At 35.0% G+C, this 23,465-nt stretch overlaps 1 protein-coding gene across 1 annotated transcript in view; it reads right to left on the bottom strand.

Annotated features, from left to right (window-relative positions):
• The window catches only part of ANXA10 (annexin A10), a 62,669-nt gene that overhangs the window by 8,342 nt on the left and 30,862 nt on the right, over positions 1 to 23,465 (bottom strand). The window contains exons 4-8 of the mRNA XM_055384141.2: positions 15,695 to 15,808; positions 14,046 to 14,136; positions 13,008 to 13,087; positions 556 to 609; positions 366 to 459 (exon numbers count right to left, since the gene is read on the bottom strand). Coding sequence (XP_055240116.2) covers positions 366 to 459; positions 556 to 609; positions 13,008 to 13,087; positions 14,046 to 14,136; positions 15,695 to 15,808 — 433 coding nt within the window. The remainder of the gene's footprint in view (positions 1 to 365; positions 460 to 555; positions 610 to 13,007; positions 13,088 to 14,045; positions 14,137 to 15,694; positions 15,809 to 23,465) is intronic.

The following is a 23,465-nucleotide window of genomic DNA, read 5'->3' as shown; positions in this document are numbered from 1 at the left end:
CTAATGGCCTTGATGCAGTATTGACTGGTTAAACTATATTTACTATACATTTTGCAAGACAACATATAATATACCTAATAGGAAACAGCTAATATATTTGAATAAGTACTCCATCACATACAGAGATTATTTTTAAAATGCTTCAGTTTTTGAAAGTTATTGGAAAAAATATTAAGGAAATATTTATTCCTTAGTAATGTCATTAAATAAGGCACATCTTATAAACAAAATTCAAAATAAGTACCTTTGATATAACTGACTTTCCGCTATTTCCTTGTAATATTTCATTTTTGTTTCTAGTTAACCACCTTCTTTTTGTTATATAATTGGTCAAGTAGCTGGAACGAAACCCAGTTAATAATTACCCAGCCACAGCTGCTGGTAGCTCTTGTTGCACAGGATCATTTGCAGCATGGTTTTGTGCTCCCCCGTCTTCTGCTGACAGGCTTCCCATAGGACCTGGAACATTAGCCAGCAGAGAAGTAGCATCAGAACTACTCCAGCCCATTTTAACCAAGGTTCTTTGCAGTCAGTCTGAGAACTGGTTCTAGTTACCATTGCATCCTGAGCAGCCATCGCAGGGTCTGTATATCCTTCCTCTCTGGTCCCCTGTAAAGTAAGCACAGGTTTTCCATGTAAATGTTCTTAGTCAGCAACTCATATTGGATTAGTGAGACTGAAATCCTTGAACCACCAAACATTCTGATTGTTCCTAAGGAACTTCTTTTATTATCTGGAGTAAGTGTTCATTTCCTGATTTCATGAATACTTTAGAAGATAGTGTATAAGGTTTTGTCTTAAAATGTGCATTATTTTATTTTACCTTTTCTTTGCAGCACTGGTAATGTTTGAAAGACATTTAGGCATTTTTCAGTTTTCCAAGTCTCTGTGCAGTATCTTCTCCCTTATCAAACTGAGTATCCACTGCCTGACCATGGCAGTAGGTGTTAGAAATGAGTGTTAACATTGTTAGAGCAAAAATGCAGAGAAAGTCCATCTCTGACTTGCACAATAGGATTTATACAACAACAAAATAGTAATGAAGTTCAGACTTTGTGCAGTGAGAATATTTTGTAAATCTGTTTAACTCTCACTCCATTATCATTTAGAGAACAGACATTGTCCAGTTGATCATTTCAAACAGGAGGGAAGGGGTGCTAACCATTGCAGGGTCCATTGATTCCTGAGGGTTATGAGGGCCAGTGGGGAGAAGGAGGTAGGGAGGCATGTTATCAGTCTAATTAACCGTTTCTTTTGGGTCAAGATATAGAGGGGAGGCTTTCTCCTTACTCCAACTATGTTAAGAGAACACTGAAAGTACAGTAGCTTCTGCTTCTACCATTTTTCTTTTTTTGAGACAGGGCCTTGCTCCATTCCACAGGTTAGAATGCAGTGGCATGATCATAGTTCACTGTAACCTTGACCTCCTGACTCAAGCAATCCTCCTGCCTCAGACTCCCGAGTAGCTTGGACTGCAGGCGTGTGCCACTATGCGTGGCTAATTTTTTTTTTTTTTTCTCAGAACGAGGATCTCGCCATGTTGACAAGGCTGGTCTTGAACTCCTGGCCTCAAGTGATTCTTCCATCTCAGCCTCTCAAAATGTTGGGGTTACAGGCATGAGCCACTGTGCCTAGTCCTGTCATCTTTTAGGATACTGGGAATAGCCACAGTGCAGTGAATCCAGTGAGACAGCAAGATTGGGCACAGGGAGGTCTTGAACACAACTTCCTTGAATAAACCTCAGTCCCTAAATAGTATGAATGGGATCCCAAATTTCTTACCGGTTCCTGATGGAGGAACTTGCAATCTAGCTGAGAACCTGTGGGGAAGCTTGCCAGATTGAGTCGTTTATGACCATGGCAGGGACAGTGTTCCAGCAGCCAAGGGCTACAGGATAGACCACATTGATTTGAACTATGTGGGAGACACAGCTAGACCTTTGGGGGAGTCTTCAGCTCCCGTGAGAGTAAAGGTGAGGCTAAATCATCATGAAAGGCTTCTCTGACCAAACTGATCAGTTTGGCTCTGACCTAAGTAAGACAGAGAAAAGATCATAAATTAAATCAGTGGCTTATCTTGGCAGCTAACACTGATAAATGCCCATATGCTGGTCATCGACACCTCATATATTCAATGTCCAGAATTGCCAAGAATTGCTATTCCATAGTCAAGATCAGCCAAAATGCAGGCAATATCTTGATCTAAGGACACAGTGGTGACCTTCCTGTTGCCAAGATAGTTCATTAACCACACACACACATCTCTCTACCAATTGCCTTCTTGGAAAGAAAGGAGGAGGATGGCCAGAAATCTGAGAGTCAAATACTTAACCCAATAAAAGTATGAATGACATTGAACGTGCACCCACATTCACTATTCAAAGTATCACATAGATGAAATTTGCCATTTTAGATTAAATATTAGGGCTGTTTTTCTTGATAACAAAAAGCTAGAGGCATATGAGAAAGTGCAATTTATTCACAAAGAAATAAGTAAGATACCATTTTTGCATAAATCTGTAGCCCTGGAACATTTAATGTTTAATCATAACTCAAAAAGTTGTATGTCCCCTAAAGGTGAACAACTGATGGGAAATAGGCATGAGTTTGTCAGTCACATTTCTTCTTGCTCAATTTCCTTTGCTTAAAATACCAAGAGACTAAGACTGCACATATGCAATTCTTATTTTGAAATCTGTGTATTAAAATAAAGGAGTGAATAATGTTATTGAGTGGTAGGACTATGGGTGTTATTTTCAAATCACGGAAATGTTGAGGTGCAGGTACCTTAGGAGTCCCACCTCGTATTTTGGAGATAAAAATTAGAGATATTAAGTGAATTGCCCAAGGTCTGATTGTTAGAGAAGAATGTGTATGAAATATCAGTGGCATTTCTGACTCTGAGGTCTGGTTACCATACTCTTCCCTTAGCCTAAATAACTTATTTTTACACAATATGTTCTGGCTCCCTTTCAAATTCTCTCTTATGATTTTAATTAATACCAAGCAACAAATAATTGGAAGCAATTAATATGCTATATCTTCTGTGACTATATGCCATTTATTTAATAACATACATCTGTGGTAATTCTTAGTCTTCATCTTATTGAATCCATCAGTAGGATTTGGTATAATTGACACTCTCTTCTTCTTGCTATACTTTCATCACTTGCCTTCCAGGATCCTGCAATCTATTTCATTTTATTGGTTACTCCTCAGTCTTGTGAACTGGTTTCTCTTCTTTTCAATCTCTTAATTTTGGAAGGTCCAAGTAGTCAGTCTTTGATCATCTTTTTGTCTGTATTTACATTTCTTCTCTTGATAATGTTATCTACTCATGTGGCTTTAAATTCCATCTATATTGTAATGATACCCATTTGTCTTACCCATTTATTTATTTACATCTCTAGCAAAGATCTGTCATCTGAACTTCAGATATGTATATTCCAATTGCCAATTCAGCATCTCCATTTGATTTTCTAATATACATATCAGGTTTAGCATGTTGAAAATTCAATGCCTCGACTCCCTCCACCTCAAACTCTTTCTATAGTCTCAGTCTTCCACACTGCGCTTCATCCTTTCTGTTGCTCAGACTAAGAAACTGAGAGTCACATTTGATTCCGTTTTCTTCGGCCTTTTCATAGCCCACATCCAATTCCTCAGGAAATAATATAGATACTGCCTTCAAAATGACACAGGATTTTTTTTCTGTGTGTTTTGCCAGTTGGAGACCTCTGTGGCTGGCAATGCTCCTGCCTGGGCCTTGTTCGCCCCGGGCTTGTGGCAGGAGGTACCCTGCCCATTCAGCCTGTTGGGCTGCATTTGCCTTGCCACCTGGCCTGGATCCTGTGGCCACTGTGACTGTGCACTCAGCCCGCAGAGTGAGGGGATGTGTGAGTGAGAGAGCATGGGGTCCAGCTGGCTGTTCCAATTGCTGGCATAGGTGTGGGCTCCATGTGGGGTTTGTGGCTGGACCAGGCATGTCACAAGTGACTCCAATGTCCAGACGAAGGGGACATGGTGGTGCCTAAAAACTTGGAGACTCCAGGTGAATAGGGGTGTGTTAACAGCTCTTTTAGTTCCACCATCGACAGCCTGACTAAAGGGCGCATGTGGAACCAAGCAGCTACTTTTCCTGTTGCTTGGTGAGTGGGAAGGGAGTGCTACAGGGCTACAGCTCTATTCACACTCACTGTTTGGCAGGTCCCAAGTTTTTGTCCCACATCCAAGGAGAATGAGGTTACACTGACAGTCAGTGGGTGAGCAAGGTGAAGAGTTTTATTGAGTGAAGAAACAGCTCTCAGCAAAGAGGGAGACCCAAGTTGGGCAGCCCCCTTATCCAAAGTCAGGTAGTCCCTCCCCGACCACCCGAAGGTGGGCAATCCCCTGCTCTGACTGAGTCCAGCGTTTTTATGGGCTCAGAATGGGGGCGTATGTGCTGATTGGTTTGTTAGTACACAAAAAGGCACCACTCAAAGATGGGCGCAACAGTGTAAAAAAACACTTAGGGAAGGGTAGGAATATGTAAAATAGGTGAAGGCTGGGGATCAACCAGAGGAAAGCACCTCACATGGGAAGAGGGGTTCCCAATCCGGTCTGTGGATTTATCTGAGACTCGTAGATGGGTTTTCAGCTTTAAACTGTCTTTGTTGTGAAGGTTGGGTTTTACCATCCCTATCTGCCTAAAGATTTGTCTGTCTCCTGCTGCTATCTAAAATACATCCAGAAACTGGGCACTTACCACCACTGCCAATGCTCTCCTATGGGTCCAAGGTAATATTACAGCTAGCTTTACTGCTGAAGCAGCCTCCTTACAGGCTTCTGTTTCTACCTTTGTCTCCCTGTAGTCTTTTCTCAATATAGCAGCTATTGTGAATGTTTTAAAGCATAAAACCACGTTCCTTCACTAAAGACCCAGCAATGACTTACCTCTCATCCATTTCACTCAAAGGAAAAGCCAAAGTCCTTAAAATGGCTTCAGGATTTGACATAATCTTACCACGTGCTACTTCTCTGAATTCATTTACTATTATAGTACATTTCCTTTGCTTGCTCAGAGGCTACCAACTGGCCTTGTGTCTATCCCTCATACCCATTAGCTTTTTTTACCTTACATTTTTCTCTAGCTATACTCTTTACTTGGAACATCCTATCACATTGATTTATTTGTTAACTCATTCTTTTATCCATATTTTTGCTCAAATCTCATCTTCTCAATGAGGCCTACTCTGACCAATCTATATAATATGGCAGGAGGGGCACAGTGGCTCATGCCTGTAATCCCAACACTTTGGGAGGCTGAGGCAGGTGGACCTCCTCAGGTCAGGAGTTCAAGACAAGCCTGGCCGATATGGTGAAGCCCCGTCTCTACTAAAAATACAAAAATTAGCCAGGCGTGGTGGCAGGCACCTGTAATCCTAGCTACTTGGGAGGCTGAGGCAGGAGAATCACTTGAACCCAGGAGGTGGAGGTTGCAGTGAGCCGAGATTGTGCCATTGCACTCCAGCCTGGGTGACAAGAGCAAAACTCTGTCTCAAAAAAAAAAAAAAAAAAATGGCAACATACCCATTATGCTCAGCCCTACAATACTTCTCCCTGTTACTCTGTTCTGCCATATCTTTCATCAACCTTCTAATATTTTATATAATCCACCTATTTATTAAATTTATGTTTAATTGTCCATATTCTCTTGCTAGAATGTAAACATCTTAAGGGCTGGAATCTTTATCTCTTCTGCACACCAATAATTCCCAATTATCTAAAATCATGCTTGGCACATGGTAGGCATTCAAGAAATGTTAATTGGAAAAGTAAAGAAATAACTTTAGATAGCAGACTTCAAAGATGCATCAGTGGATGTGGGAAGATTTTCTGGATTATTGATATTTTCTTAGTCATCTTCAGCCTTTATAGCTAAGTAAGCTCCTGCCTTTGCAAAGTTTGTGAGAGATATTTAAGAATTTTCTGCAACTTTGCATATCTGAAATATTGTTTGGAAAGATAATTGTTTTGGACATTTAACCTGAAATGGTGCCCATCTCTTTATTTTCCTATGCAGCTAATTACCAAGAGCACTTTAAGCACACTGGTGGATTTAAACAATGTGAATAAGTAAGATTGTGATTTGGCTTTGACAAAGGCAGAGTCAAGCTGGCTTTGTCATGTAAAGGGCCTGAGACGGCCACATGGTATGTTTAATTGATGTAAGTACCAGAAAATGGCATAAATGAGTACAGAATTTAGTTTAAGGGCATGATAAACATGGGAAGGAAAGAAATGAAAAGAACTAAGATGTGGGTGAAAATATTTGGAGGCGATGAATTGATTACAGATGATTATTGAAAGCTGTTGGCCATAACACTCCCAGAGGCCTCATTGTACGGGTTCCAGAAACTGTCATAAGAGAATTCTGAAAGCCAAGGTAAGGAGCAAGTATCCATTGGGTAGTTTCCATTCTTTCTCTTCCTGAAAACGTTTATCATCTCCAGTGTGATTTGCACATATTGATTAATTAATCTCTAAGTGACTAATTTTTCATTATTTGACAGATAATTAGATCTTTCATAAATCTGTGTAATAAAAGCATGCAGGAAGCATTGTGAGCCAGTTTAATAATTGGCATTAGTTTTCAAGAAGAATGTGTTCCAGCTCAGTTGTTTCCTTATTAGAAATCATCCTGTCAGGAAACACTTTACAGATAAAGTAAATGATCTTCTCTTCTGGAAAATATGACAATGATTTTTAACACTTGCCATTTCACAAGAACCTAAGGCTCCTATGCTCCAATTACCCCAGTCTCTATTAATTCAAAAAAAATGGGTGTGTCTGAATTTTAGTGATGTTAAAAATATGAAAACCATGGGTCATCTTTCCTTTGATTCTAAAAGTGAAGGTACATAGGGAGGTAGAGGACCTGATTATAACAACCAAAGAATTGGAGAATATTTGTTTTGGAAAGGAACTGACAGAAGGATGAGCTCATATCCTTTAATTTACAGAGTAAAAACCTGAATCTCATAAAGGCTAAATGATAAGTCCAAAGATACAAAACTGATGGGAGAGATTTGATTACACTATGGTGCCCCACAGTTATCCACTAGGAACTCACCAGCTCCAAATTTCACCTCCCTTTAGGAAGAAAACTCCATTTCTTTTTGTAAAATGTCTTGACAGATTCTCTCTGAAATGGTGTACACCACGGACAATGATCAAGAGAAGTGATGGACTTTTACAATCCCATTATTCACTTTATATCTTTTCCAATTTTCTGAATTTACTGATCCAAATCCTAAGTCAGTGGTTCCAAACTGAGAAGCCATTAATGTAGAAGTGAGAAGCCAATAGAAAATCTTTGAACTATTTAACAATCTAAGAGAACTCATACATTTTACTAACAGTATAAATTATCATGGAACTTCTGATTTTCAAAGAGACTATTATTAAAGGAGATTATATTAAGTTTTTAATAGTTTGTTACCTCCATTTTCTATTATGAGTTAAATAATCTTTATGAAATATGTATTATTGTATTTTTGTGTATTTTATATTTTAAGGAAAATGTACTGTGAAACTTTGTAAGTATATAATGTTAAAGTAAACTTTATTAATTTTCCTTGGCTTCTTATAAAATGTAAGCCTTGATTCACCCACACTTTTTGGTATTCTATGTTGAAAGGAAAATTTTACTATACTTAAATGCTGTTCCAAGGTTAAATACTCATACATATATTTAATGTTCCAATTCTAGAAATCAAACTTAAGAAGTAACACTTTTGGTGGAACCACAAACGGAAAACAGTCTTGGGTCCTGAATCAGGGTTTGGAGAAGACCTTTATGCCTATTAGGAGCCAAAAGCCTAAAACTCTAAACTTAAAACACAAGCAATAGAATGTTGATTCTGTCCTGTCTGCAGTATACAGGATTAGCTTTTTCTGTTAAGATAAAACTAGGAAATAAAGTTGTGTGTGGAAGCAATAAAAATCTGAGCTATTCCTACATGTAATTCTAGAAATTTATAGGTGCTACATTTTTTTGAAAATTTTAATGAAATATATAAGAAGGAAAATCAAATTAAAAATTCAAGTTGATGTTATCTTTAAAAAAAAGTAATAGTTCATCCTGTACATTCATAATCTAAATTAGGTAAAAACCAGTGATAAAATATTGTGTGTTATTTTAAAATATATGTATATCTACACAAACGATATTATATATACAAATACTCATACTCATGTACACACCCTATCATTAATAAAGCATCATTGTTTAATTTTAGGAAAAAAAATAACTACAATTGGGAATAAAATTGATTGCCCTATTACATCCAAAAAGTCACCATTCATTGATTATTTTTTCGCTTGTGATTTATTTTCCCTCATGTTTCATTTTCGGAACTTGTGTTTTCCCTTGAAATACAAGAATGCTTACTTTATAAAAATACACTGTGATCCTAATTCTTAGATGTCAGTTATTTTAGGTGGTTTATAGCTCAACCTTTAAAGAGGTGCAGAAATGCTAAGAGGATTTGAGTTTTGATCGTTGACATTTTACCAAATAGAAGTAGAACTGGAGTGGAACCAAATGGGGTTGGCGATAGGAGCAGTACAATTCAACAGCAGAGGTATAGTGCATCTAGGCCTGACTTCATGTCAGCCCTTTCATTAAGTAGACCTGTAATGTCAGGCACACCACTTAACCTCTCTAAGCTTAAGTCTCCTCATCTCTACGCAGAGGGGATATTGCCAGTTGGGTTTCCTGGGAAGATGACTTTGAGACGGAGATCAGCATCCAGCCTGTTAATTATGGAATGTTCTTGGAATCAACACCTATGGGAGGGAGGGAACAGAAGCAGGATTTGGCTGTGATGCAGTCCTAATGGAATTAAATAAAGTCCTTAGGAAAATAATTTTCTTCCTACTAAAGCAATAAAAACTTGTTTGATATTAGGATTTATAATGGCTTATAATGGAACTGTTGGCTTCACTCTGTTAGGGGCAATACCTGTGCCAAGAAGAATCTCTGAGTGGAAACTGTTGCTTTAATTTATATTACTGTAGCAACATTATTGTAAAATTACCTTTTAAATTGAGAAAAAATTTTAATTAAAATTAATCTTATAAAATGTAAAGTTAGAAAATATTCAATTGGCATCTTGTCAATCGAGATTATTTTAAAATAGTAATTATTATTGAAAATGTATTTTTCTGCAAATGACTTCAACTTCTGTTACAAATTAAAATGAGCTTATACCTACATTTTACCAGACGCTTCAGTTTGTACTATGAAAAACCAAATTATCTTTTCTCCACTGACATGGATAATCCTACAGATGAAAATCCTCAGAATAGGATGATTTACTGAGAGTGGTGACATGGGAGTTTTATGAACTATGTAGCCAAACCACAGAAATCCAAATTAAACTAAACCAAACCAAAACCAAACACAACAAAACAAATTCTTTGTTTATATATGCTTCCCTTTTAGAAATTCTATTTGGGCCTAATATAGTCATCATCATAAGTTTTCTATTTATTGACAAACATGTCTTTAGCATCTTCTGTTACCCATTTGTATTTCTTGGTTGCAATGTTCAATTCTTTTTCACAGCTTTGAAATACACTGATTGGCCAGGCGCGGTGGCTCACGCCTGTAATCCCAGCACTTTGGGAGGCCGAGGCGGGCGGATCAAGAGGTCAAGAGATTGAGACCATCCTGGCCAACATGGTGAAACCACGTCTCTACTAAAAATAAAAAATATTAGCTGGGCTTGGTGGCGCATGCCTGTAATCCCAGCTACTCAGGAGGCTGAGGTAGGAGAATCACTTGAACCAGGGAGGCGGAGGTTGCAGTGAGCCAAGATTGCACCATTGCACTCCAGCCTGGGCGACAAGAGTGAAACTCCATTAAAAAAAAAAAAAGAAGAAGAAGAAGAAATACACTAAATACAGATTTAAAACTTGTTTCAACTTCCTTGAAGACAAATAACTTCACTACCTTTGATATTAAGTAGGCCTCCTTGAGTGAGGGTTTAGCCAATGATATCTGAGCAGAAATGGATATGCATTCCAACAAGGCTCATGAACACTTCCATGAAGAAACTTCTATTCTCTTTCTGCTTCCCTGGGTTGAAGACAGACATGATAAACTTAAAAGCCAGTTGTAATGGCGGAAGGAGACTAAGTCTCTGGATCACTTCTTGGAAGGGAAATGCACTCTGATCGGTAGCACCTGTTCTGGTCTTCCTGTGAGCTTGAGAAACGGCATTTACTTTATGCTTTTAGTCATCTATTACAAGAAAGAGATAAGCTCAGTAAATAACTTGCTAGTTTGCAAGCAGACATACAAGGGAGAAGAGAGAAAGTTTAGAAATTTGGTGCCTTGAAGAGTTAGAAAGAGAAACCACTTACTGATTCCAAGCAATGTAAGCTGAGACTTGAAGAGGCTTTGAAAAGTAAGGGTTTTTTATGACTCAGCCCTCTAGTAATACCCGGCCAGTTTTACCTTCTAAGAGATCCTTCAAGGAAATGTTTTTGAGTCGTGAAAATAAAAAAGGCATAAATGAGGGAGCAAGGATGCAAAGAAAGTCATACTGGAGAAATATATCTAGGAAAGAACTTTGCATGCCGTTAAGTGGTAAATGGACCTAACCAAAAGCAAGTAGATCACAACTCTTCTAAGTTTTTAAGAGATCCTCATTTTCAAAGACATTACAAACTCAGATTAAAGAAATATTGATAACGTATGCTATAAGCAAAATATGAGGACTCTAAATTTGCCAAAGTTGAGCTGCTATGAAAGTGGTACAAGGATATAGAGAGGCTTCTCAACTTATGATGGGGTTACGTCCTGATAAATCCATTGTAAATTGAAATATCCCAAGTCAAAAATGCATTTAACACACCGAACCTATTGAACACGTACCTTAAATGTGCTCAGAACACTTGCAGTAGCCTACAGTTGGGCAAAATTATCTAACACAAAGCCTATTTTACAATAAAGTGTGTTACATAACTCACATAATTTATGGAATATCAACTATTATGTGAAAATTGCAGCAGTTTTGCACCATCATAAAGTAGAAAGGTACCATGAAGTAGATAAGTCAGACCATAACAATTCAGGGACTGAGGACTGTCTGTTCTCCATAGCACCTCTTCAGATAAAGCCAAGCAGGATAAAGGACAGGGGAGGACTTCTCAGAGTTTATCCACAGTAGCCACAGAAACGTTTAGATTAAAAACAAATCCAAGAACTCATGGAAGCAATTGGGACTGAAGGGGTTCAGAGAAAAGGATGAAAGAATAGACAATTATCTACCTTGCATTTTTATCTGGTGATTCTAACTCCTCACCTAAGAGTGTGGGGCTCTGGGTTCCTGAGGGCCTTAGGCAGGATTCTCACTCTAGTCCCCTCCACCTGGACTATAGATCCTTCTCTCTCCTAGGTCCTACTCTTCCAGCTTTGTTCCCACTAAAAAGGCTTTCATGTATTCTTTTTTTAAAAGGCATTGAAATCTTTTCTAATGTCATGTTCCCATGTACAAAATTCTATCAACTTCTTGGTTTTAGTGAAATTCTTTGGTGACTACTAATTCTTTGCTAACTACTATGCCTTTGATGTGTAAAGGAAAGGTTTGGGGGTTTAGAAACTCTTGCTACATTTCAAACACACACACACACACACACACACACACACACACACACGAAACACAAAACCAAACCAAACCAAAATTCTGGCTTTTAAGACATGTTTCTCAGCTGTGGCCTTTGAGATTCTCTTTTAGAAATTAAGAGCTGAACGCTGACCCTCTTTCTCTTTGCATTCCTGAGTGCCTTTGCTAAATAGGATAACAGGCACATTGGAGAATATGTATAAAACAGGAGATAATTATATCTTTAGAAATATTATTTGTATTACAATGCTAATATGTGGAATATTTTCAAGAAATATTCATTAAATGGAAATACTTACATATCATTTAGTCAGTACAGAAACATAAATGATAAAATCTATTTTTAACTTGAAGTAGTGTTCCTTTTTGGTAATATATAACACCACAGAATTTTTATAGGCTGCATCAAAGATCATATGCTGGCATTTAGAGTCTCTAGCATTCAATCAAATTCTGGATTTCTACTTATTAGCTCTTTAGACAATCATAGAGCTAGAACTTTATACTTTGTGATTCTCTATTCTTTTCTGAAGTACTTATGAGAATATTTGTATTATAGTGTTTTGTTGTTATTAAATGAGAAAATTGTTTCTCTCCTCACACAGTACTAGGCACATTGTAGGTGCTCAGAAATGTTAGTGTGCACTAAGCCCATGTAGCAGTTTTAAAAATGAAATTATTTCTAAGGCTGGGCATGGTGGCTCACGCCTGTAATTCTAGCACCTTGGGAGGCTGAGGCAGGTGGATCACCTGAAGTCAGGAGTTTGAGACCAGCCTTGCCAACATGGTGAAACCCCATCTCTACTAAAAATACAAAAATTAGCTGGATGTGGTGGCACATGCCTGGAGTCCCAGCTACATGGGAGGCTGAGGCAGGAAAATCACTTGAACCCAGGAGGAGGAGGTTGCAGTGAGCTGAGATCACGCCACTGCACTCCAGCCTGGGTGATAGAGCAAGACTGTCTCAAAAAAAAAAAAGAAAGAAAGAAAGAAATTATTTCTAATTAGAATTATTAATTTTAACTGTAATATTTTTAATCTTTTAATTTTCTCAGAATATAAAATTAATTATACATACATGTATATTTATAATCTCTTTAGAATAGATTTTTAATTTTTTGAAAATAGAGTTGAGGCATTATCCATATTTGTCTTTAACAACTTAAATTTCTAGTTGAGTATTTTGAACATGACTTCGGTAAATGTTACTACCCAGAATTTACTATTGAACTGTAATATACTGGAGTTTTCTGTTCTATTTTTTTTTTTGGCAATGACATATACTTATTTGCTTATATAGTGCAAAGTAATGTAAATTTTGGAATGCCATACCTGGACCAAGTTCATGAGAGTATCTCTGAAGTGTCCCGAGGTCTCTGAATAAATGTCCTCTTGGAGGTTATTGCTGTATTCTGTATAAGAAAACATGTTAAAGGTATGATTTATTATAGAACTATGTATCAGTGTGTTTTGAATAAGTTAATGTTATTTCCCAGTTGTGAGTACAAAGTCCAGGAAATGTAGTCCACCTGTTGACATTTCTTTGTCAATAAACTGTCTGCCAAAGAATTCTGTCACCTAATGGTAACATAAGCACAGGACTATTTTTTAAAAATCTTTAGTCCAAAATTGAAAAACAGGATTGAGAGTCATTTCACATTCTCTGATTCTCAAAATTCAGAATTATGCATTCTATTTCCATAGAATGCTGCCCAGCCCAATACTTTTTCTAAGTGCTTCATCTCATTTTAACATTTTAGTGAAAGTTCTGACTTCATTCCCTTCAGAAAAGTCTTGTTTTTGTTTGAATGCAATAGAGATGACTGTCCGCAACATTTTCTTGACACACAATGTCATATAGTACATAACGCAATAGAACTTAAGGCATTATACCTTTTTGAAAGTGAAAATAGTTACCCTTTCTACTTTTGAAATGTATAAAAATATGATTTTGCGGTAGATTATGGGAATGTGAAATTTATGTAAAGCGAAGCAGATATATTTGTAGAATTTACTGAGCCATTATTGTACCTTATTTTTTCTATATGCTGGGTCTTTCCTGGGTAAGAGGTGAAATGCCCCCTGAATTAAAGTGTGGGATACTTTCCTGTCTTAATGAAAACATTCACCTCATAGAGACTTGTAATTATTTTCCTGGAAAATTTGCTTAACTTGATTGTCTAGCGAATGGTTTCATTTTTAGTGCACTAATAATCAGTTTTACCTAATGAGTTAATTGGTCCTCAGTGACTCCTATGTTAAATGTAAGAATGTCTTAGATAATTCTTCAAAATACATAAACTGGAATATTTAATGTGTTATAAAGTTCTTATATGTGTAAAATATATTCACATATGTATATTTCCTTACGCAAGCAGTAGGCTTCTCGCATCTGGAAAATTTCTCCATTTGTTCTTGAAGCTAGTATTTCAATGAGGCAATTCTCATCAGTGCCTACTCCCTAGAGAAAGGAAAAAAGAGATAAATGTAAGGATATTCTTATTGGAAGTAATAGTGTACCTTTTGTACAAGAAAGGGATACAGCATTTCCAGTGTTTTGAGAGGTGGCAGGGAAAGGAAGTGTGTTTAGGATGAAGGCAGACAGAATCTTAGTTTCAGCTTTGCCATTTACTACCTATTTGACCCTGAAGAATTAATATTATCTGAAGGAAACTCTGTTTCTTCATTTAGAATAAAACAGTATGAGCATTTCTAAACAATGTGGAGAAAGACATGTTCAAGCAATGCTCATGGCATTGAGCATTTCCATTTGCTGTTGGAATGATATTTGATATTCCATTTGCTGCTGGAATATTAATTCTTTAGCAAGCTGACATTAGAATACAGGTTTTCTAATTTGCCGAGAATATTTTAGGGACCTGTGCCTGCCTCTCTAGATGTGGAATTTTGTAAAATTTGCATAAATATTTGGATGGATGCTTTCTGTGGTCTCTTGCAGACACATGGATATATTGGTCTGTGAAAGAGATCTTAAAGACAATACACCTTTTTTAGGAAAGCCTCAGAAATCCTTAGCATTCTATGAATTATTGATAAAATACACTTGTTTAATCAAAACAGGAACATATAAACATATAACTTTATTTTTTAAATAATTTTTAGACATAATTTTGCAAGAGGTAGGAATTGACATGTAACATGTGTTAAAAGCGATTAGTTAAAATTCATATAATTTTTGTACAATGCCTATTTGGATCAGTAAATGTGATGGCCAAAATCCATGTCCTTTAATTTTTTCCTGTTGCCTCTTTTCTGTCACACATTGTTCACAGATTGTGGTAATCTGGTCATTGGCAAGCATCGTACTGGAATGATTTCAACAGTTCTGCAGGTGTTTAATATCTGCATTTGGAAAGAAGTAAAGCCAAGGCCCTCTTTGTTCCCTGTACCTAGCCAACAAAATCTGTAACAAATCCACAGTCAACTTATTTCATGGAAATGACTTTCCTGTAAGAAACACTGATTCTAATTCTTCCAAATTAAGATTTTTATACATTTGAGCCAAAAAAAAAATGTTTCTGTAAAGAATGAACTTCAGGTCATAAAAAGAAAATATAAAGACATCATCTATATATTGTCCCTGATTCAATATCTTCTTTTGACTTAATCAAATTTTTACAAATAATGTAACAAGATTCACATCATTTTTAATACATTATACTCAATATAGGAATACATGCTCAGGGACAAATCTGAATAGCCCTGGAGGCTTGTTCACTTTTCCTTGTTGTAGGTCAGCACTGGGGCTGGCTCAGTAAGTTTGTGACTTTGTACAACAAAAGAACAGGCTGATCCCAGCCACTCAGCCCAGGAGCCTCCACCTTCCTAACAAGGCCACTGCCCTTGACCACAACATTTCCATTGTTACATCATTGTTTAGATATTCCCTCCCCTCTCCTTGATCATATAAGTATGTAGGAGCATCACAGGGCAGTTTCCCCTCTATTGAAATACTGGCCTGTACTTGTTACAGGCATATTTTTGGATCAGATCACTACCTTCATGGCATGCCAGAGCTCGTGAGCATCATACAGTGGTGGTGGGTACATGAGGCCAACCATCACATCTTTGAAGTGATCTGAAAGCTGCTCCCTCAGATCCCCAATCAGGTCCTGTGGAGGAAAAAGTACATATATTTATTATATGTTACCAAATTTGCAAGAGAAATGAGATAATTGCAGAAAGTCTTTTAATATTTTCTTTTCCATGTCATTTAATAATAACAGCATAACAAGTCTGATTCACATGTATATGTATGCATTACATGAGATGATGAACTTGAAAATTGTTGATTTGATCTCACCCCTGCATGACATAGCATATGCACATTGTAGTCATTTGAACATAGAATGATTTTCTTTTTCTGACCCTAAACTCCAACTCCTCTTTTGATCTCATTATGAAAATATGTAAAAGTTAAACTTAAAAACATTTAATTGGGGGTCTTTAGTTTTCTTGTGGAATTACTGAAACATTAATCCTTAAAGAAAATATGCACTTTATTTTATTTTATCATTGCAACAGTCTCTTTTAGCAGAAGTCCCTGGTTATACTATTGCCAAACAGCTTATGTAAATTAATTAAGTAGTCTTAGAACTTTCTTCAGATAACAAGCAATATTATTTTAAATATTGAAAGTCAAACACTTAAAGAGAAATACATGCATACTAAATGTGCTATGAAAACAGACATAAAAATATTTTGCATTTTATTTTACAAATGTAAAGTGGAATTAAAAATATATATATGCTCTTCCTATACAACAACAAACAGGCAAGCCAAGAGCCAAATCATGAATGACCTCCAATTCACAATCGCTATAAAAGGAATAAAATACCTAGGGATACAGCTAACAAGGGAATTGAAGGACCTCTTCAAGGAGAGCTACAAACCACTGCTCAAAGAAATCAGAGATGACACAAATACATGGAAGAACATTCCATGTTCATGGATAGGGAGAATCAATATCATGAAAATGGCCATATTGTTCAAAGTAATTTATAGATTCAATGCTATCCCCATTAAACTCCCATTAATATTCTTCACAGAATTAGAAAAAAAACTATTTTAAAATTCATATGGAACCAAAAAAAGAGCCTGAATAGCCAAGTCAATCCTAAGCAAAAAGAACAAAGCTGGACACATCACACTACCCAACTGCAAACTATAATACAAGGCTACAGTAATCAAAACAGCATGGTACTGGTACAAGAACAGACACACAGACCAATGGAACAGAATAGAAAACTCAGAAATAAGACCACATAGCTACAACCATCTGATCTTTGACAAACCTGACAAAAATAAGCAATGGGGAAAAGATTCTCTATTTAATAAATGGTGCTGGGAGAAGTGTCTAGTTATATGCAGAAAACTGAAACTGTATACCTTCCTTATGCCATATACAAAAATTAACTCAAGATGAATTAAAGACTTAAATGTAAAACCCAAAACTATAAAAAACCTAGAAGAAAATCTAGGCAATACCATTGAGGACATAGGCACAGGCAAATATTTCATGATGAAAACTCCAAAAGCAATTGCAACAAAAGCAAAAATTGACAAATGGAATCTAATTAAACTAAAGAGCCTCTGCACAGCAAAAGAAACTATCATCAGAGTGAACAGACAGCCTATAGAATGGGAGAAAGTTTTTGCAATCTATCCATGGGACAAAGGTCTAATAACTAGAGTGAGTCTATGAAGAACTTAAGCAAATTTACAGGAAACAAACAACCCCATTAAAAAGTGGGAAAAAGATATGAACAGACACTTCTCAAAAGAAGACAGACATGCAGCCAACAAACACATGGAAAGAAGCTTAACATCACTGATTATTAGAGAAATACAAATCAAAACCACAGTGAGATATCGTTTCACCCCAGTCAGAAGGGTGATTACTAAAAAGTCAAGAAACAACAGATGTTGGTGAGGTTGTGGACAAAAAGGAACATTTTTACACTCTGGGAGTGTAAATCAGTTCAACCGTTGTGGAAGACAGTGTGGTGATTCCTCAAAGACCTAGAGGCAGAAATACTATTTGACCCAGCAATCTCATTACTGGCTATATGCCCAAAGGAATAAAAACCATTATATTAATATTATAAAGATACATGCATGTGTATGTTCATCGCAGCACTATTCACAATAGCAAAGATATATAATCAGCCTAAATGCCCAATGATAGACTGGATAAAGAAAATGTGGTACATATATGCCATGGAATACTATGCAGCTATTAAAAAGGGATGAGATTATGTCCTTTTCAGGGACATGGATAGTTGGAAGCCATTATCCTCTGCAAAGTAACACAAGAACAGAAAATCAAACACTGTATGTTTCACTTACAAGTAGGAGCTGAATGATGAGAACACATGGACACATGGAGGAGAACAACACACACTGGGGCCTGTTGGGGGCGGGGGTAAGCAGGGAGGGAGAACATCAGGAAGAATAGCTAATGGATAATGGGCTTAATATCTAGGTTATAGGTTGATAGGTGCAACAAACCACCATGGCACATGTTTACCTATGAAATAAACCTGCATATCCTGCACACGTATCCCTGAACTTAAAATAACATTTGAGGGAAAAAATATATATATGCTCAATTTATTTTCTGTAGGGTTACCAAGAAATCTGTACGGTGTTTAAAATAATCTCTCACTAAACTGTAAAGCATATTCAGTTTTACTTAAAAACGTGCAATACTTTGGTTCTGAGGTGGTTCAATACTGGAATTCAAGTAAAAGATTCCACATTGAAATAACTACAAAATAGTCCTAATTTTCATTTTATTTGGCATAATCCAACACCACATTTCATACACTGTGGATTTTCTTTTTTAGTAGATAAAAGCATTATAACAAGAGAGAAAATACAAAATACCAATATTGGAAGTGTAAGAGTTATGTGTATGTATACTATAGACACTAAGGGGTAAAAAGAGACTATTATAAACAAATTTCTGCCACTATATTTTAAAACTTAGTTGAAATGGACAAATTCCATGACAAATACAAATTACCAAAATAGGCTCAAGCATAAATAGAAAATTTAGATTGCCCAATGTTAATTAAAGAAATTGAATTTGTAGTTAATGCTCCCGCCTATCTCTAGACCCAGGTGGAATCACTAATGTAATCTATCAAGCCCTTATGGAAGGGGTAAAGTAAATCCTATACAAAATATTGAAGAAATTAGTGGATGATAGAAGATTTCTCAATTTACCTTATCTGGCCAGTATTGCTGTAATACAAAAATTAAAATAAAAACTTCATAAGAAAATTGCACACTGATATCCCTTATAAACCTAGACACAAACATGTGTATTCAAATATTTATAAAGCACATCTAGTAACACATAAAAAGAATGACACCTAACGAGCAAGTAGGGTTTATCCCAGGAATGCAAGGTTGGTTTGCATTTGAAAATTAATCAATGTAAATTTCCATTTTAGCAGTATAAGGAGAAAAGCTATATGATGATATCAATAGAAGTAGCGTGTTAGTCCACTTTGTGTTGCCATAAAGAAAAACCTGTGGCTGGGTAATTTACAAAGAGGTTTAATTGTCTCATGGTTCTGCAAGCTGTACAAGAAGCATGGCACCAGTATCTGCTTCTCATGAGGCTTCAAGAAGCTTACAATCATGGCAGAAGGCAAAGGGGGAGCAAGAGCTGGAGGGAGGAGCTGCCAGGCTCTTTAAGGGGAACTTATTACTCATGGAAAGAGCTCTTCCTGAGGAATCCGCTCCCATGACCCAAACACCTATCTTCAGGCCCACCTCCAGCACTGGAGATCACATTTCAACATGACATTTGGAGAGGACACATATCTAAACCAAATAATGTAGCAAAAGCATTTGAGAATATTTAGCACATAAGCATAATAAAAAAATTCTTAGCAAAGAAAGAAGGAATCTTTCTCAAACTGATAGAGGGCATTTACAAAATTTCTACAGGGAAGAGGATACCAGTGAAAAACTAAATGCTTATCCTCTAAGATTGAGAACAAGGCAAGGATGTCTGCTCTTACTGATATATTCTATTTCAATTTGTACTAGAGCTATATACTTAAAAAGAAAAGCCAAAACTAAATCTTCTAGAAGAAAGTACGGGAACAAATCTTTGCCACTTGGTGCAGACAAAAAATTCTTACATGATACATCAAAGAATAAACAATATATGAAAAAATGATGAATTTAACTTCTTTGAAATAAAAACCTTAAATTTTTGAAAGGAACTTTTAAGAAAGTAAAAGAGAACCACAGTTGTCACTTCACATATTTGACAAAAGAATTGTGCCCAGAAGATACAAGAATCTCTTAAAACCCAGTAAGACATTCTGATGAAAACATGGACAAGAACTTTCAACTAGAACTTCACCAAATAAAACTTACAAACTGGGAATAAGCCTGTGGAATGTTTAAATGTTTTCATGCTTAAAACATTAGTGATTACACTAATGGAAATTAAAACCATCATGAGATACCACCACATATTCTCTAGAGCAGCTAAAATTAAAAGACTGATAATACCAGGTGTTGGTGAGGATGTGGATCATTTGGAAATGTCATCACTGATCAGAATGTAATATATTGCAACCACGTTAGCAAACTCTTTTGTAGTTTCTCATGAGTTTAAACATATATTTAAAAACAATCCATCAAATGCATTCTTATTAACCAACAAAAATGAACATTTATAAACCCAAAGAACAGGAATATTTATAGCACATTTATTCATAATAATCCCAAATTGAAAATGAATGTCCATCAACAGGTGAATGAATAAACAAATATTGGTATATATATATGTGTTAGAAAAATAGCAATAAAAGAATACACATAGCTTCACAAGTGAACCTTAAAAACATTATTCTGAGAAAATGAATCTAGACATAAAAGAGCACATATGACATGATTACATTTATATTAAATTCTAGAAATAGCAAAAATTCATCTATAACGACAAGTAGAAAGCAGATCAGTGGTTTCTTTCAGCAGAAGGATGTCAGGAGATGGGCTGCAAAGGAGCAGACACAAAGTCTGGAGGTATTAGAAATGCTCTATACTGGCCGGGTGTGGTGGCTTACGCCTGTAATCCCAAGACTTTGGGAGGCTGAGACAGGTAGAGTCAGGTCGGGAGTTCAACACCAGCCTGGCCAAGATGCTGAAACCCTGTCTCTACTAAAAATATAAAAATTAGCCAGGGGTGGTGGCAGGCGCCTGTAATCCCAGCTACTCGGGAGGCTGAGTCAGGAGGATCACTTGAACCTGGGTGGCAGAGGTTGCAGTGAGCCGAGATCATCCCACTGCACTCCAGCCTGGGAGACAGAGCAAGACTCTGTCTCAAAAAAGAAAAAAATATATATAAAGAAATGATCTATACCTTGATTGTGTTGTGTTCAAACTGTATTAACAAAAATAAAGTTTATTTTATAGAAATTGTACTCAATATTGTGAATTTTTAATTTTAAAATGTTATTTTGGCATCTATAATGTATTTTCAAAATCTTCAATTTATTCACTTCTTTCAAATTTATATGCCATACCACTAGATCACTGGTTTCAAGTTATTTATCAGGTAATTTAGTAGTTTTAGCATTTTTTCCACACTAGTGTACCTTAGAAAAAATATGAACTTCATCATTAATATTGGTGCCCTAGAGGAATGATTTTTTAATAAGCCTGAGGATAGAGGTGACATGAGAATCCTAGGTAAGAGGGAGAGTTTGTAAAATTATTCAAAACTAATAGAGTCTCCTATTTGGAGGCCAGGTGTTTGTCCCTTTACTCCAGCCAAACATCACCAAGATGGATAAAAACAAGAAATAGGGGCTGAGCACGGTTGCTCGTGCCTGTAACCCCAGCACTTTGGGAGGCCGAGGCAGGAGGATCAGGAGGTCAGGAGATCGAGACCATACTGGCTAACACAGTGAAACCCCGTCTCTACTAAAAATACAAAAAATTAGCCGGGCATGGTGGCGGGTGCCTGTAGTCCCAGCTACTTGGGAGGCTGAAGCAGGAGAATGGCGTGAACCTGGGAGGCAGAGCTTGCAGTGAGCTGAGATCCCGCCATTGCATTCCAGCCTGGATGACAGAGTGGAGACTCTGTCTCAAAAAAACAAAACAAAACAAAAAACGAGAAATATGCACTTAAAAAGCAATGTGGTCACCTACTATATATATAAAATTATATATTATATATATCATATATATTATATAGAATATATATTATATATTCTATATAATATATATGATATAATATATATACAATATATAATATATAATATAATATAATGTATACTATATTATACTATATACTATATTAGTATATAGTATACCATACTATATACTATATTAGTATATAGTATACCATACTATATACTATACTATATACTATATTAGTATATAGTATACCATACTATATACTATACTATATACTATATTAGTATATAGTATACTATACTATATACTATATTAGTATATAGTATACCATACTATATACTATACTATATACTATATTAGTATATAGTATACCATACTATATACTATACTATATACTAATATAGGTATATAGTATACTATACACTAATATTAGTATATAGTATACTCTATATTAGTATATAGTATATAGTATACTATATACTATGTATACTATATAGAGTATACTATATACTATGTATACTATATATAGTATATAGTATACATAGTATATAGTATACTATATACTATGTAGTATACTATACTGTATATAGTATAGTATACTATATACTATCTCAAATACTATATATAGTATATAGTATTATATAGTATAGTATACTATATACTATATACTATATATAGTATCGTATATAGTATACTATATATAGTATCGTATATAGTATACTATACTATATAATACTATATACTATATATAGTATTTGAGATATACTATACTATATATAATATTATATATTATATAATTATATATAATTATATATAATATAATATATAATATAATAGTATATTATACTATATATAGTATCGTATATAGTATATAGTATACTATAGTATACCATATTAGTATATAGTATACTATAGTATACTACATACTATATACTATATTATATAATATAATATAATAAAATATATATAATATAATATATAATACAATATATAATATATAATATAATATATTATATTATATTATGTGATATAATATATTATATGATATATTATATATCATATAATATATAATATGATATAGTATATAGTATATATACTATATGATATAGTATATAGTATATATAATTTCCACAAGAAATACTATATATAGTATATATACTATATAATATATTATATAGTATGTTATATATAATTATATATATTTTACAATTATGATTTATAATTATATATTTTACAATTATGATTTATAATTATATATTTTACAATTATGATTTATAATTATATATTTTACAATTATGATTTATAATTATACATTTTACAATTATGATTTATAATTATACATTTTACAATTATGATTTATAATTATACATTTTACAATTATGATTTATAATTATATATTTTACAATTATGATTTATAATTATATATTTTACAATTATGATTTATAATTATATATTTATAATTATGATTTATAATTATATATTTATAATTATGATTTATAATTATATATTTATAATTATGATTTATAATTATATATTTATAATTATGATTTATAATTATATATTTATAATTATGATTTATAATTATGATTTATAATTATA

This window comes from Gorilla gorilla, chromosome 3, assembly GCF_029281585.2.
Source record: "Gorilla gorilla gorilla isolate KB3781 chromosome 3, NHGRI_mGorGor1-v2.1_pri, whole genome shotgun sequence".
NCBI lineage: Eukaryota > Metazoa > Chordata > Mammalia > Primates > Hominidae > Gorilla > Gorilla gorilla.
Note: the sequence above shows the minus strand (reverse complement) of the source record. Positions and strands in the feature narration are given on the sequence as shown.